Below are 14,799 nucleotides of genomic sequence, written 5' to 3' on the forward strand. Positions count from 1 at the left end.
TCATCTCTTTTAGCAGAATTCCTTACAAACTTCCCAAGGTAGCAGTTTGTAAAGTCCATCCATAGACTTGCAGCTACTCTTTTTCAAACATTCCCGAACATTGCACATTGTTTGGCACTGAGTCACTGTGGGAATAAGGCTTCCTCCAGGAGCCAACACTTCCCCATACCGCCTCCAGGAAATCACCAGCACACAGTGTGTGCCGCCAGTCAAATATACAACATCTAAGACTAAACAGGCCTTTATATTGCATAATCAGTGCACTGCAGTCTGCCTAAAGTTGAAAAGGAAATGCTTTACAGGAATTTAAAAAAAAATAATACATTAAAAAAAGTCTTAAATACATTTGAAAAACTTTTTCAGTGTCACTTCAAATCAGTCTCAAGAAGTTCAGCTGAAAATTCATTTCCTCTCAGAAGACCTGCTCTCTGCCATTATGGCTCCTATCTGCTGACTAGGTCTGAGCAGTGTGTGGAGCAAACAACATAGTGGGGTGCGTCATCATCTGTCATGTGGGAGCTCAGGCCATTGCCGTTAGCTGGGCCACACATGGGAGTGCAGGTGGGATTACAGGTGCCCTTAAGTCTGTGTAGGTACTCTGCATGGACAGGCTTGTGGCTCTGCAGCACCCTTATGGCTTCATCGACCTTGAACCACTTCCTCTTCCTTCCTGTGAAGAGATTCAAGTAAAGTTGAATTGTTTGCATGTGGCTCACACAATCAGTGTTGTGCTTAATGACACTTCAATACAATGTGTGGGAAATTGTTTTAAGTCCGTAACACGTCCATCCTGATAGATGCATAACTGCTAATATGATATTGATAAATATTCGTAAAAGATCACAATAAGGTCTTGATTAAGGTAATCTAAACAAGGAACAAGAAACAAAACATTTCTCAGCATATGATTACAACATTTCAGATATTAGGTCACAGGAAACCATAAGCTCGTCCATCCCTTCTGCTCATTTCTCAGTTGGCACATCCTCGATTCCTTTCCTCATCTCCTTGCATCTTGGTCCCTCCCATCAGAAATGTGATCACAGGAGGAGAGGAAGAAAGATGAGGAGAGAGATGAGGCAACAGGCTGTTAGCAAAATGACACATCTTTGTTTCACAACTGTCATTTTAAGGCAGTTGATATCATGTTATGATCTTGGTGAGCTATATACTTTTAAAAAATATTAAAGAACACTCTGAAAACACATCAGAGAAAAAAAAAAAAATCATGCCGCACATCTATACTGATATGGACTGGGTAATGTGTTAGGAACGAAAGCATGCCATATCGTTTGATGGAAATGAAAATTATCAACGTACAGAGGGCTCAATTCAAGACACCCCCACATCAAAGTGAAAAGATTCTACAGCATGCTAGTCTATTTTCCCGAAATGTCACTGCAGCACCTCAAAATAGAACTCCGTAATTTGTATGGCCCCCACATGCTTGTATGCATGCCTGATAATGTGTGCACAACAGATGGTGTCCAGGGGGATCTTCTCACAAGTTGGACCAGCACATCACTGAGCTCCTGCACAGTCTGAGATGCAACCTGGCAGCATCGGATGGACCGAAACATAATGTCCCACAAGTGTTCGAGTGGATTTAGGTCAGACAAGCATGGGGCCCAGTAACATGTATCAGTTCCTTCGTCCACCAGGAACTGCCTGCATACTCTTACTATTACACCATGAGGAACCCTGACCCGCTGCACCAGCATTGGGTTTGACAATGAATATAATCCCGATATCTAATGGTCAGGGTGCTGTTGCCTACCCCATAGAGCTCTGTGTGTCCCTCCATGGATAAGCCTCTCCACACTTTCACTAACCCACCACTAAATCAATCATGTTAAACAATGTTAAAGGTAGCATAACGCTCTCCACAGCTTCTGCAGACCTGGTGGACCAGCCAATTCTTGTAAATGCCAGTTGGGCTCCACAATGGCAGGCAGTGAGCGCAGGGTCCACTAGACAATGTTGAAGTCTGTTTCTGATTGTTTAGTCAAAGGTATTTACACCAGTCACCTGCTGGAAGTCAGGTAAAGCTCCATCCTGTTCATAAAGGAACAGATACTGGTCCTGCTGATGGGATCTCCCTCTAGGAGATTTGGACTACATGGGAAACTTCTGTAGAGTCCGAGTCCAGGCATCACCGCATGCTGCCGGTAGTGATACTGACCCTAGCCAATGGAGGGAAAGAATGTGGATCATTCCTGTTTTGTTAGTTGTCTCATTGTTGCCCCTCTAGTTTACCTCTAGTTATTAATTTCAATAACACCAAAGCAGCAGAGTGGCTGTAGCTCAGGAGGTAGAGCACCTACTGATCGGAAGGTTGGTGGTTCGATCCCTGGCTCCTCCAAGTCTGCATGCCAAGTATCCTTGGGCAAGATACTAACCTCAAGTTGCTCTCCGATGCATCCATCGAAGTGTGAATGTAGTTAGAAAGCACTAAGTATAGAGAAAGTGCTTGTGAGAATGGATGTGTATGGGTGAATGTGGCATGTTGTATAGAGCGCTTTGAAGAATCCATTTACTTAACTGACCAGATCAATACCCCAGAAGTTTAACTGGTAGCAGGTAAAAACTCTTCAGAGAAAGATACACAATGATACACCGGTGAATCCTAGATAATTGCTCCTCAGACAAACCTCCTCTCTTCCGTGTCCTTCAAATGCATTTAAGCAACTAAAACATTTCTTAGGGCAATACAGTGAAAATAACTTGCACAGTGGAGAAGATGAGGTGCAAATCAGAAAGAAAAAAAAAGATAAAAGGCCCATAATGAAGCTCTTGATTTGAGCACTATGGGTCGTACACAGGAAATAAGCGTAACAAACAAATCCAAAAAAGGCACAAGGCAGAAAACAGGAAAGGGCAAAGTATCCAACATACAAACAAGGCAGAGTTAGCAGGAACTAGCTGTGGCAAAGATTAAGGAAAGGAGTGTGCGTACTGCAAAGACTCAGTGTTTAGATGATTAGGGTCAGGTAGTGCTCAAAATGCATGAGATTGAAAATGAAGGAGACTCAGACTGGACCCAGTCCATAGGTGCAAACATAGAAATATAATAGTATTTTTAAACTTAGCAAAGACTTCTTGAACAAATTTTGGATACTAATATCCACAAAGCAAACCACACTGTGTGTTAATTGTATTTAAAATGCTCCAAAGGGCATGCCACCATTAAGCAAACATTGTATAATTTGTCACAGAGAGCCTGAATAAGCGCTGAGTGAGACTGCTGAATGAAAGGATGACAAAAGGATCATTTTATTCACCACACACAAAAATAAACTGTGCATGTCATGGCACCAGTGGGTGTCGGTGTGGACATGGGCATACTTCAGACAGCCCTAAACCCTAAAAAAAGTATCTTCCATAAAAATGATCTGTCCAGCAAAGCGACAGCTGGAAGTTATTTATACTTTATTCAAACTCATCTCCTCCCATTCAATTCTAGCACTTTGCTAAAGGGATTTGCCATGCTCTGTGATAACTGGAGCCTGGTGTGATAATGAGGAGGAGGATGCCTTCACTTCATGTTGGCACCCTGAAGAGTGCCACCACTACCAGCATTTAAGGAGGCGAGGGAGTCAATTCAACCTGTAGTAGTAAACCCTGTCTGTTCAGTCGCAACCCTCGTGTAGGGCAAAAGAGGACAAGTAAGGGGGGCTGCTGTGGTCAGTGATGATAACTGGAAAACAGCTGGGCACAGCAAACACTCCTCCCCCTTATGAACAGGCTGAACTCTTACTTCTGTGGGTGAAGGGAGTAAACGGCCACAACCACATTTTCCAGTCCAGTTAGAAATAGTTTACAAGTTACTCAATCCCGGGAAAGGGTATTCCATTTAAAATATCAGACAGTGAAAACATCCATGAAAACATATCTAAACATGTACATCCACCTTATATGCGTTACAGTTTAGAAAAACATTCTATGTTAACTTAAAGTCAACATAGATATTGGCGACGTGTAACGAACCGCTTGCTATATTAGAGATCTCCATTCGAGCATACTTAATGTCTGACCTACATGTAATCACAACATACACCCACCAGCAACTTTATCAGTCACACCAGGCTAGTACCAGGCTGGACCCCCTTTGTCTTCAGAACTGCCTAAACCCTTTGTGGCATTGATTCAAACGATGCTCAGTTGGTATCAAGGGGTAAACGTGATGAGGAAATAGCTCCCACACATTTACACCACCAGCAGCAGCTTGAACTGCTGACACAAGGTAGAATGGATCAGTGCTTTCAAGGCGTTCATGTCAAATTTTGACCCTGCTGCCCGCAGAAATTAAGACTCATCAGACCAGATGTTTTTCCAATCTCATGTTGTCTACTTTTGGTGAACCTGAGTGAATTGTAGCCTTTTCTGTTCTTAGCTGACTGGCTGAGTGCCACTTTTTAGCTGTAAAGTCTAGAGATGGCTGTGTGGAACAATCCCAGCAGATCAGCAGCTTCTGAAATACTCAGATCCACCTGACACCAACAACCACGATACATTCAAAAAAAAAATCACGTTAGCTCCCTATTCTGATGCTCGGTTTGAACTTCAGCAGGTCATCCTGACCATGCCCACGTGCCTAAATGCACTTGGTTGCTGCCATCTGATTGGTTGATTAGATGAGCATTAATGAGCAGTTGAACAGGTATGCTAATATAAATCAATTTAAACCAGTTTATTTACAATTCAGGCTGAATTTGTGAAAAAATAAAAATAAAATCTACAGCTAAATGAAGTGTTGAACTGCACTGCGGAAAGTTATGAGCACAGTTGCATGTCATTTTATTTTGACAATCAGCCAACACAGGATGAAGGAAGAGGCAAAAAGACAATACAGCCATTGTGAAAGACATAATCTGGGAAACTGCTACTCAGTTCATGAATCTGTTATTCATGTTTTCCATAAAACAGACACATGGGCAGACATGTTCAATTGTCCAATTGTTCTGTTAAGAATTTTAGATCAGGGGTGTCAAACCTAATGCCCGGGAGCCAGAATCGGCCGGGTAAGGATTTCAATCCAGCCCACTTGATGGTTTTGGAAAATGTGAAGGATGGCTTCAACTGTGGACTATTATCTGCTTTACTTTATTTCCTACTGAAAAAGACCTGCTCCCATGCCATTCATATTACACCAAAGTAAAAGATAATTAATCGAAAAGTACCTGTTTTTATCTACAATAGAAATTTCTGTTTTGTTTTTTTACAATGGGTCCACAGTAACAGAAACATTTCTTCATCTCAGTTCTTTCTAAACGACAAACTTTTGAAATTGCACTTCTTTTTTAGTATTAAGACATCTGAGGGATTTAATGTGTAGTTAAACTTCCTTAAGTGGATTGGAAGTAGGGGTTTCAGTCTTCCGCCCCATTCCAGATCAAAGCTGTATGTGGCCCTCGGTGTAAAATGAGTTTGCCATCCCTGATTTAGATCAAATGAATCAGTGGAGCTGTTACACATTCCTCGTTGTGTTTTGTTCCTCTTCATTCTGCTTATGGAGTCATCTTATGTGTGCCACCTTCAAAGGCAGTAGATTATCTGAAGACTAATGCTATGTATGAGTTTATAATCCCTTTCACATTTATGCGAATCAAAATGTGTAACCTAAGCACTTAGTTGAGGCATGTTTAATGTGAGCAAGTGATTCTGGTAAAAAACAAAAAAAAAAAAAAAAAAAAAAAAACCTTGCCAATGCATGATCTTAAGCCAAGATCTTGAACTAAGAGACTGAAAACCCTGAAACTCAACCCTGAAACAGAACATGTAATGCAAAAAGTTGCTAAAACCTTTTGCTTGCTTTTGTTTTTTTGTTTTTTTTAATAAACCACAGGATCTCAAAAAACATGCATATGAGGGATGCCCGTAAAAAGGAGAACACAAAAAAACCCCTCAAAAATCTTGTTACCACAGGAATATTTTTCACTCTTTTCCCCTTGGCTGCTAGAATAAGATACTATAATAAGACAAAGAGGGACACAGAGGCATACCAATGTTCACAGAGTCTTCCCAGTCTTCCAGCATCTCCGTCACCACGAGGGTGTAGACATAAGTCCTGTGCTTTCTGTCTTGATTGTGCTGCAAAGGTTTACATGAAGAGAAAATGAATTTATGTTTTTCTGACAAACCACCAACGCAGTGCGTGCAAAGCCTTCATTAAAAAAGGCAAAAACTGTGATTAGCCGTACCATTTCTTTTATAGAAACTCCATGAACTAAACAAGTTGATTGTCTGACCACAGACATACAAAAACGCTAGGTGCGGCAGTAGGATGATTTTATACAGCACTATGTATCGCGACATGATTACAAATTACAATTTTTCATAACATACCTCGAATATCCCAAGCAGTCTGCCGAGCTTTCCCTTTACACCAGCCTGCACACATAAATCAGAGTCATTATTAAAAGTGATTGTCCACAAGTCATAATCTAAAATATTCAGGTGAAACTGTCCTTTCAACACACTGTGCAGCGAGATCACTTGGATTCGCGTCATATATGATCCCAGGTAGACATAAACATAGTCTAAATGACAGAAACACGAGACAGGGGGCTTAGCTCAAGTATAGTACACAGTTAGGACACAGCTATCATTTACAGTATCAAACCATAACAGACATCCCGGTCATTGCTGTAATGTCTTCCAGACTTCTTTAAAAAAGCACACTAAAATGCACACAACGGCCTACAAGGCTTTACAAATTTATGCACAAATAAAAATTAACAAATGAGGCTCAATCCGCTTTGAATCGCCTTTATCCTGATCTGCGTCAGCTCCGTGAGGCGCAGGATGTGGGCAACTGGAACCCCTTCCTAAATGTCACTGCCATACTTCAAAGCTGTCAGCACACTGCTATCCATGTCAGAAGCTCACAGCTCACTTTGCTGTGAACAATCTGGCCAGCCACCAGCAGCCTCCTTTCTTAAACCACAGCATGATAAGCTGGCTATCCATGCATCCTTGCCACATATTTCTACTTCTGTTCTGGATTTTTGGCTGGTAGAACAACAGGAGCGACTTGTACTGTGAACAGCGATGACACTTCTGACAAAGATTTACTGATTTCACTTTCAGTTTAATGTGTCTGTCCTTTGAGCCCATGATGCATACATTGCAATCAGAATATATGATACTGAGATGGAAATTAGCCCCCCAGTGTTCAAAGTCATGAAATGTCATGATTTTTTTTATTTATCTTCCACTTAAATAATGAGATAATTCCTTGGAAAACCAATAAACATTATCAGCTGACAACTGATAAAATTCCCTATACTTATTACTTTTTAACACTATGGTAACTTTGTGTCACTTCCAGTATTAATGGAGCCAAAAATGGTTACTAATCTCAAGGAAACTTCGGAATGCTGCTTTTTATATTGTGCTCTGCATGAAAAATAACACTGTCTCCGTGATAGGTGATTATGGAAAAGTCTGGAGCCACCTCTCATTTCTTTACATTTTGATTCCCAAGTACTAAAAAGTGGTTTTGACCAATAGTTCTCCAGGCTTTATTCAAAGGATTCTTTGTTTGTTTGTTTGGACATTAGTTGCTTTTTTACTCATTTTAAGTCAGCTTCTTGTACCTCATAATTTTCATATGAAAGTTTTTGGTTTTGTTAAGGCAAACCTGTGAATAATTCAAGCATAGAAAAGGCAAATAGCAGGCAACTTAGCAAAGATCCCATTTTTAATTGTATCTTTAGCCACTTCGTGTCCTTTTGCAAAAACAAAATCATTTGTATGCATTTCTTTAGTTTATGGAAAATGATAGCACAGCTTGAAAAATGCAAAACAGCCTTTTTTACACCTAAAAAATGTATCTACAGCAGTTAGTGGCAATCTGTTTAACATGGTAGATTCACCATGTAATACATGACATGAAAATGAACCCAAACATACTGCCAGTGCAGTAAAATCATACCTGGATATGAAAACAAACAATGAAATTCCATCAGTCATGGATTTGCCCCCTCAGAGCCCGGACTTCAACATTATTAAAGCAGTGTAAGATCATCTTGACAGAGAACGGTATGAACGGCAGTCAACATCCAAGATGAGCTTTAAATGTCCTTCAACAAAAACACGTATTCCCACATACGTTTCAATAAGTCACTGCACCTATTTCCTATTTTCATTGCAAAATACAAAGAAATGGGGTGTCGTTCATCACTTTGCGCAGTACTGTATAGATCCTAGGCTTTAACCAACAATGCATGCAAACAATAGAAACGTCTTTATGGGTTTAATTAATGAACAATCAATTCACCTCTTCATACACCTCCCTGACAGCAGCTCCACAGGGCTCCTCATCAGGCTCCATTCCCCCTCCTGGCACGATCCACTGGTCTGGATGGCGACTGCTGCTCACCAACAGCACCTGCCAAGGAGAGAGAGCCCTCCGTCAGGCCTCTGCTACTGAGGTTGGGGTGCAAAAAGCACAGCAACAGCATGCCCGAGTTCAGCGTCCGTCAGCACGGACGCGGTGGCCAAACGAACTGCTCGTCATTCAGCAGACGCATGTCGAACATCTCGCATATCATTCCAGTCATTCACTTCATTTACTTAATGCAACATGAGCGCTGTGCGAATGATGCTGCTCTGCGTGTCACAGTCTTTGGCACATAATTTAAATAGACGAATGAGAACAACTAATGTAATGATTCATGTATCGGCCTGTTTTTAGTTGTCAGTGGATTTAATGAAAGATAATTCATAATCTGGAATCTATTAACAGTACGGCCAGCTTTAGCGTTTTGAGTAGTACCAACATCAAATGTTATATTTAATCCCACTGCGTTTGAAGAAGTACAAATCAACGTTCTAACCCAAAGAAATATCCTAAAGCTGCACACTATTTTTAACTGCCGTCCAGCCAATGCAGTTTGATGTTTTGATGACGAAGTTACTTGACCTTAAACCCAGTCCGGCATCACTGACCCACATTGAGTTCATGTAGGACTGCCTTCTGAAACCTTAACACTGGGCAACCAACTCACTCTCCAGTCAGGCTAACACTCACCTGTGTTAAAAACGCCAGTCGAATAAACCCTTTCCACATTAAACACAGCTGTCACAGCAGAGGTTTCCCTTCTGTAAGATCTTTCTGCTCACGCTCCAAAATGGAAGCAACTTTGTGAAGCGCCTAATGGTAACATCTTCATATCATCAAAGCTGATCTCTTTGGGTAATAAATGCTTAATGTCATTTATCACCCAATATATATGGGTGATATATACCCAGTGTATATGAGTGTAACACTTTCTCACTCTGCTCCTTTATTTACAAACTCTCTAGAAACCATGTGATTTATTTTTAACAGTGCAACTCTGTCCATATCTATGAGTGAATAAAATACTAAGTTATTAAGGTAAAAGTCACTTCAATGTCCAAGTTCATACTCTTCCACAGCAGACACATCTCTCTACGCATTTACTCTGCTCAGTGAGCTAATTTATTTAGCCATGGCATTGCCAAAATCTTAGTTAAAATCAAATGTATGTGTTTACTCCACATCATGGCTTCTACTTTCTATGGCTACTCACATTAAGCCACAAAGAGGAAGGCCAATTATTTTAACTGGTTTTGTATTCCAGGTGACACATCTCATCTTAAACGAATCCGCGCAGGGTCCAGGGGACTGTAGAAACACCGCAAGTTGCCTCAGTGACACAAATCCACACAACGTACACATGCATGCGCAATTTCACACAAACGGCATGTGAAGCACGTAGGCACTTGTACAGACACAGCTACTCGCACACAGACAACAGGCTTTCCAAAAACCACCAGATCAGCAGTTACCTCTCTGTATCAAAACAAAGAGCTTAGGAGAGGAGGTTAATGACCCCGACAGGCACCAAACACGATCGGGGGAAAGTGAGGAAGCGTTTGAAGTGGGCAGAACCCCGACATCTTTACAGTCTGATCCCAGTCCGGCCAAACTCTACGGGCTGAACGATGTGTTAATGCCTTTCAAAAGAAGCTAAATTTAAAAGGCAACCTTTGTCTCAGTAAATGCCTTAATTAAGGATTCACTGCTTGTAAAATACTTACATTGGTGTCTAAAAATAACAATTTATCAGCAAATAATAATAAGAATACATTTTATCTATAGGCACCTTTTCAAGTAGGAAGCAGAAACTTAAAATTAATGTGATTAAAGGGAAACCAGTGAAACTGTTGAAAGACAGGAGTGATATGTTCTGTGGAAAGGGTTCAGGTAATGACAAGAGGAGCAGTATTTTGGACCAGCTGAACTCTAGAGGGAAGCCTGTGTGGATACGATTACAATAATCAATACCAGATGCAACCGGTCAAAATAAAAACTTTGACAGACCTTCAGAAAGCCTGGAGAACTTTTTCTCAAGACAAGGCAGGCTTTGTGGAATATAATATAAGGAAATCAGTTACGGATCAAGACTTTTCCACAGAAATGTGTGGTTACATAGCTGTGGACATGTAAAAATAAGTAAATGAATAAATATATGACGTATCAATATGTTGTGAAACCATACATCAGGTGCCACTGAGTGGGGGTGGGGGGATGTCCCCGGACAGATAACTGGTGCATCTCCCCACTGTACCTCTATCCAATAAAAATGTATATACAAATTTCAATTTAAAAGTCAACTCCATTCTGATAAGTGATAAGCTGCTTCTGCTCAGCTCTGCTGTTTCACTAAAGCGATGGTTGGGGCTTTAAGTCAGTCACTTAAAACAGATTATTATGGATTTCCAACTCTTGTTTGGTTTTTATATGTACCCATTTTCAGTTATCTCAACTATAAAAGCAGGAAACTAACTAGGCATATAATTCTTTTCTTTCTCTCTTTGCCAGCCATATTTTTCAAGTAACCTATATTTGAAAACAGCAAAATAAAACTGGAAATTCTGTAGTGTGCCACCCCAATATTTTTGGTGACCTCCATACGGCTACCCCTATGAAAAAATTCTGGAGGCGCCCCTGGTAGGGGCCCAGGCACAAGGAGCAGGAAAGGAAATCTGTCAGGGAGTAGCAAGTGGCTGTACCTTGTTTCTATAAATTGCAACTCATGGGTCACTTGGAGTTTAGCACACTGTAACAGCCACTCAGCCCCCTACTCATCATATCACATGTGGCCCAGAGTTAGTCTGCGTCACTAGGCAGACACATTTAGACCCAGCACAAAACAACGGTAATATTAACAAACTTAAAAGTTTCTTATCCAAACTGGCGCATCACTGAATAATAATTTGTGTTTCAGTCAATGTCTGTGCTTGTTATATGACATACATCACTACGTACACGTGCTGTATACTTACACATTTCCACGAATGACAAAATAATAGGCGACTGATTACACGTAACACGTTAAAACCTCATATTCAGCTCTCTAATTTAAAGACAAACATTTCTTTCACGTGAGTAAAATGGCTGAGAACATTTGCTTTATGGTTGCGTCATCATTTGAATCAAAAAGTAGAACCAACTGGCCTCAGGAGTAGCAGGTATCTCAGCAAAATTAGATTTAGTAAAACCGCATCAGCTGATGTGTTGGAAAACAAACTCTGCACTACTTTATTTATGACAGGAGGTGTTTATGGGCCCATAGCTGTGAAATATATGCAGAGACTGCTCTGCGTTAGAGATAACTGGGACGATTTTATGAGCAATCTGGATGTCCTTCTTGGCAAGAACGTGAAAAACGATGATCTCCTGTTGAGTGCCAGCTGCAGCCACACACCCTGTAACAGGTCAAATATTTGCCCCCCTCCAACCTTCACCTCTGCCCAGCACCTCAATTAAAGACGAGCCACGTGAACGCGCTCCCCACACACTGAAAGTCAGCCAGACGCGCGATAAAGCAGGCTGCTGTACTGTCAGGCACAGCGGTTAATTTGGGACTGTGTCAAAAATAGAGCGTGTTAATAAAAGCCCTCTCCTCCTACAAATGGTTTAACTTCACAGCTTACCTCGTCCTCTGTTTCGTTTTTGAAACACAGACACGCCGCTCTCCTCTTGAACCCTTCGACGTCGTACGTCCTGGTCTGGTTGGGCTTAAACTTCATCATATAGAGGCCTTTTTTTCCGGAGGCAGGGAAGTGTTGGGAAATCGGGCTTCAACCAGTCGCTGATTAAAGTGCTTTCAGTAATATCCAACAATATCGCAGCTTGGCTTCTTCAGACACTTCCAGACAAACCATGCAGCTGGTCCATTCATTCCTGCGCTCCGAGCGCGCGTCAGGCTGCATCTGGTGTTGTGCTCTGCTGCTTTAGTGCCGCTGTCAACACGCAGACTGGCTCACATCACGCTGTGGTGGCTGAGCTGCGACCAGCTGACCTGAGAGCTGCGCAGCAACAAGCCCGTCAGTCCCCACCTTACATCCGTGTTTATCACTGCGACGCACAGGCCGAACAGAAACGAGTCTCCTTTATGGAAGAGAAAAGGTGACTGAGCTGCGAGATGGAGTTGCTGTTAAAACTCTCCAAATCCAGCCAGGATGGACTTGAAGAGCGTGTTAATGCCCACGATAATAAGTGCACTGACTCATTTTTAATGCAGAAAACCGAACAGATCCAAACATTTCATGTCACAAATAACACAGAAAAGGTCAATTATTTTTTAAAGGCTTAATGGCACACAGATGATTTTATTCATTGTGATTTATTTATTTATTGCACGAGCACGTGAGTAAAACGCTTACCTGTTGCGTCTTGATTCTTGAGATAGTCAAATTTTCCCTTTAAACGAACAAAACTAAAAAATGCAGGCTTGCGTAAAACTTTCAAAGCTTGGGGTGCCCTCTAGTGGAAGTAGGCAGTCCTTATTTACCTGTATTCACTTGAGGAAGCAATGTGTTTAAAGAAAAAAGAGGAAAAAAAAAGGTTGGGGTGTTTGTATTATTAGTGACTGTCCAAATCAGAACCAATGATAACTGGCAGCCGTTTCTGTTTGAAAGCGCTTAAGCTAAACAAATAGTCTTGATTATTATGAATGAGCCTAACATACATCCAAAGTTGCACTGACTCACACAAGGATTAAAAGGGTTTGTGAAAAGTTAAGAACTGAACCATGTTTTGCAAACACAGGTATTAAAAATCAGGAGTACAGTGTGGCAGCTGAAGTTTTCCAGGTCAGATGAAACAACTCGCAATACAGAGATCCAAGCCACATCCATGTGGCAAGTGGCAATCACTGAAGATTTTAGGCACCATGATTTTCTGTAGTTTGAAATTACTGCTTTTAACCCTGACTGGAATTCTGAATAATGCCAGTAACAGCTATAAGAACGTCATGAATTTGATTTTGTGTGGACTAAACTAGCAAATAAATGTTAATATTAAGATCTTCTTGTAGTGAACTTGAGTAGCAGGGTTTCTGCATGGTTTTAAAAATCAATAATAATGCATTTTAAGGTCTTATTGTGCAATATATTTTGCCACAACTGCAAGATGAGCATACAATTCCTTCTGATTTTCTTTGGACATTGGCTGCTATGTAACTCCTTTTCAGTCCAGTTCTTGTACCTGGCCACTTTCAGAAGAATGTTTTTGTTTCTTGAGCCACATAACACTAAGCGATCATTATTCAAGCATTTTAAGATTTAGGGAAAAAAAATCCAGCAAAGACCTGAAATAGAACTGGACAGATCCAATTTGACTTTTCGTTGATCCATTAATGTTCACTGAAATGGTCTTAGTGGAGAGGTGGCTGTCAACAAATCTTTAAGGAAGAGAAAGAGGGAGAAAAGGCTGAGGCATCCCAAATTACACAGGACCGTAAAGCAGTGGCAACAGGTTTGACGGAGGGATGAATCCTAATGTGAAATTTTGGGTTCAAACTGTCTTCAGAGGTGGTGATGAGAGAGGTACAACAGTGCTTACAGCTTTCTGCAAAACACGACAGAGGTTCTGTCATGGTTTGGGGCTCCATTTCAGTTTAGTGGTGTTCAGGATCTTGTCAAAATGATGGAATCGTGAATGCAGATTTTTATCCATGCAATACCATCTGGAAAGATCTGCCATGATTGTCAGGAGCTTCATTTTTGCCATGACAATGATCCAAAACATACTGCCAATACATTAAAAGCATACATGACAAAAAAAACCTACATTGAACATCTTCGGTCACGGTTTGGTTTGCCAGACTTCAACATTACTGCGTGGAATCATCTTAACAGAGACAAGAACAAAAAACAACCAGCATTCAAAGCAAAGCTCTGCGTGTCCTTTAAGAAGCCTGGAGAACTATTCCTGAAGACTACTTAAAGAAAATACAAGAAAGGTTCCTGAGAGAGTTCAGGCTGTGTTGAAGAATAAAGGTGGTCAGATCAAATATTCAGTCGAGCTTTTTAGAATTGTACAAACTCAGTTTTTGCCTTATGTACTGTATTTACATGTACGTTTGCATTATCCAATAAATTTCCCACTTTCCTAGAAAACTAAAAAGAAATGAGAGAAGGCCCAAGACATTTGCCCAGTACTGTAGAGTACTGAAAAAAAGATTGCCATCATGCATTGAAAGCAGTTCCAATACTAAGTATTATCTGGTAAGTATGAATGCCATTCTAGTGACAAATATCTAATACCAGCTCAAAAAAAACAAAAAAGTGGTGGCTGATAAAACTCGCTCTTAAGTTTGCAATTTTTCATTTCACTTGGATTCCAGTTACCTTTTTTGTCGTATAAATATTTAACACCCCAAAGTGTTACTATGGTTCCAGTCCTTTTATTACAGATTGGAAGAAGTATAAAAACACCCTGGATTGTTTTTGTTGACCTAAGAAGTACGCAACATGCCGCTA

General features: G+C 40.8%; 1 protein-coding gene across 1 annotated transcript; it reads right to left on the reverse strand.

The window, feature by feature from the left end:
* Positions 1-381: 381 nt before the first annotated feature.
* nudt4a (nudix (nucleoside diphosphate linked moiety X)-type motif 4a) lies at positions 382-12,381 on the reverse strand. The gene is made up of 5 exons (XM_085461490.1): positions 11,968-12,381; positions 8,282-8,392; positions 6,346-6,390; positions 6,003-6,090; positions 382-670 (listed from the first exon to the last, which is right to left on the reverse strand). The coding sequence occupies exons 1-5, from the start codon at positions 12,064-12,066 to the stop codon at positions 444-446; spliced, it is 570 nt and encodes a 189-aa protein (XP_085317616.1). The 5' UTR covers positions 12,067-12,381; the 3' UTR covers positions 382-443.
* Between the last annotated feature and the right edge of the window lie 2,418 nt (positions 12,382-14,799).

This window comes from Copadichromis virginalis, linkage group LG7 (genome assembly GCF_057382275.1).
Source record: "Copadichromis virginalis isolate Kocher_CV1m ecotype Utaka linkage group LG7, C_Virginalis_male_GT1.1, whole genome shotgun sequence".
Taxonomy (NCBI): Eukaryota; Metazoa; Chordata; class Actinopteri; order Cichliformes; family Cichlidae; genus Copadichromis; species Copadichromis virginalis.

Excerpts from the sequence above, each read along its gene's own strand:
- nudt4a (XM_085461490.1), bottom strand. The coding sequence starts at position 12,066 with ATGATGAAGTTTAAGCCCAACCAGACCAGGACGTACGACGTCGAAGGG. Across the intron at positions 8,393-11,967 it reads AAAACGAAACAGAGGACGAG|GTGCTGTTGGTGAGCAGCAG; the intron begins GTAAGCTGTGAA and ends TCTCCTTGGCAG. Across the intron at positions 6,391-8,281 it reads TCAGGGAGGTGTATGAAGAG|GCTGGTGTAAAGGGAAAGCT; the intron begins GTGAATTGATTG and ends TTATGTGTGCAG.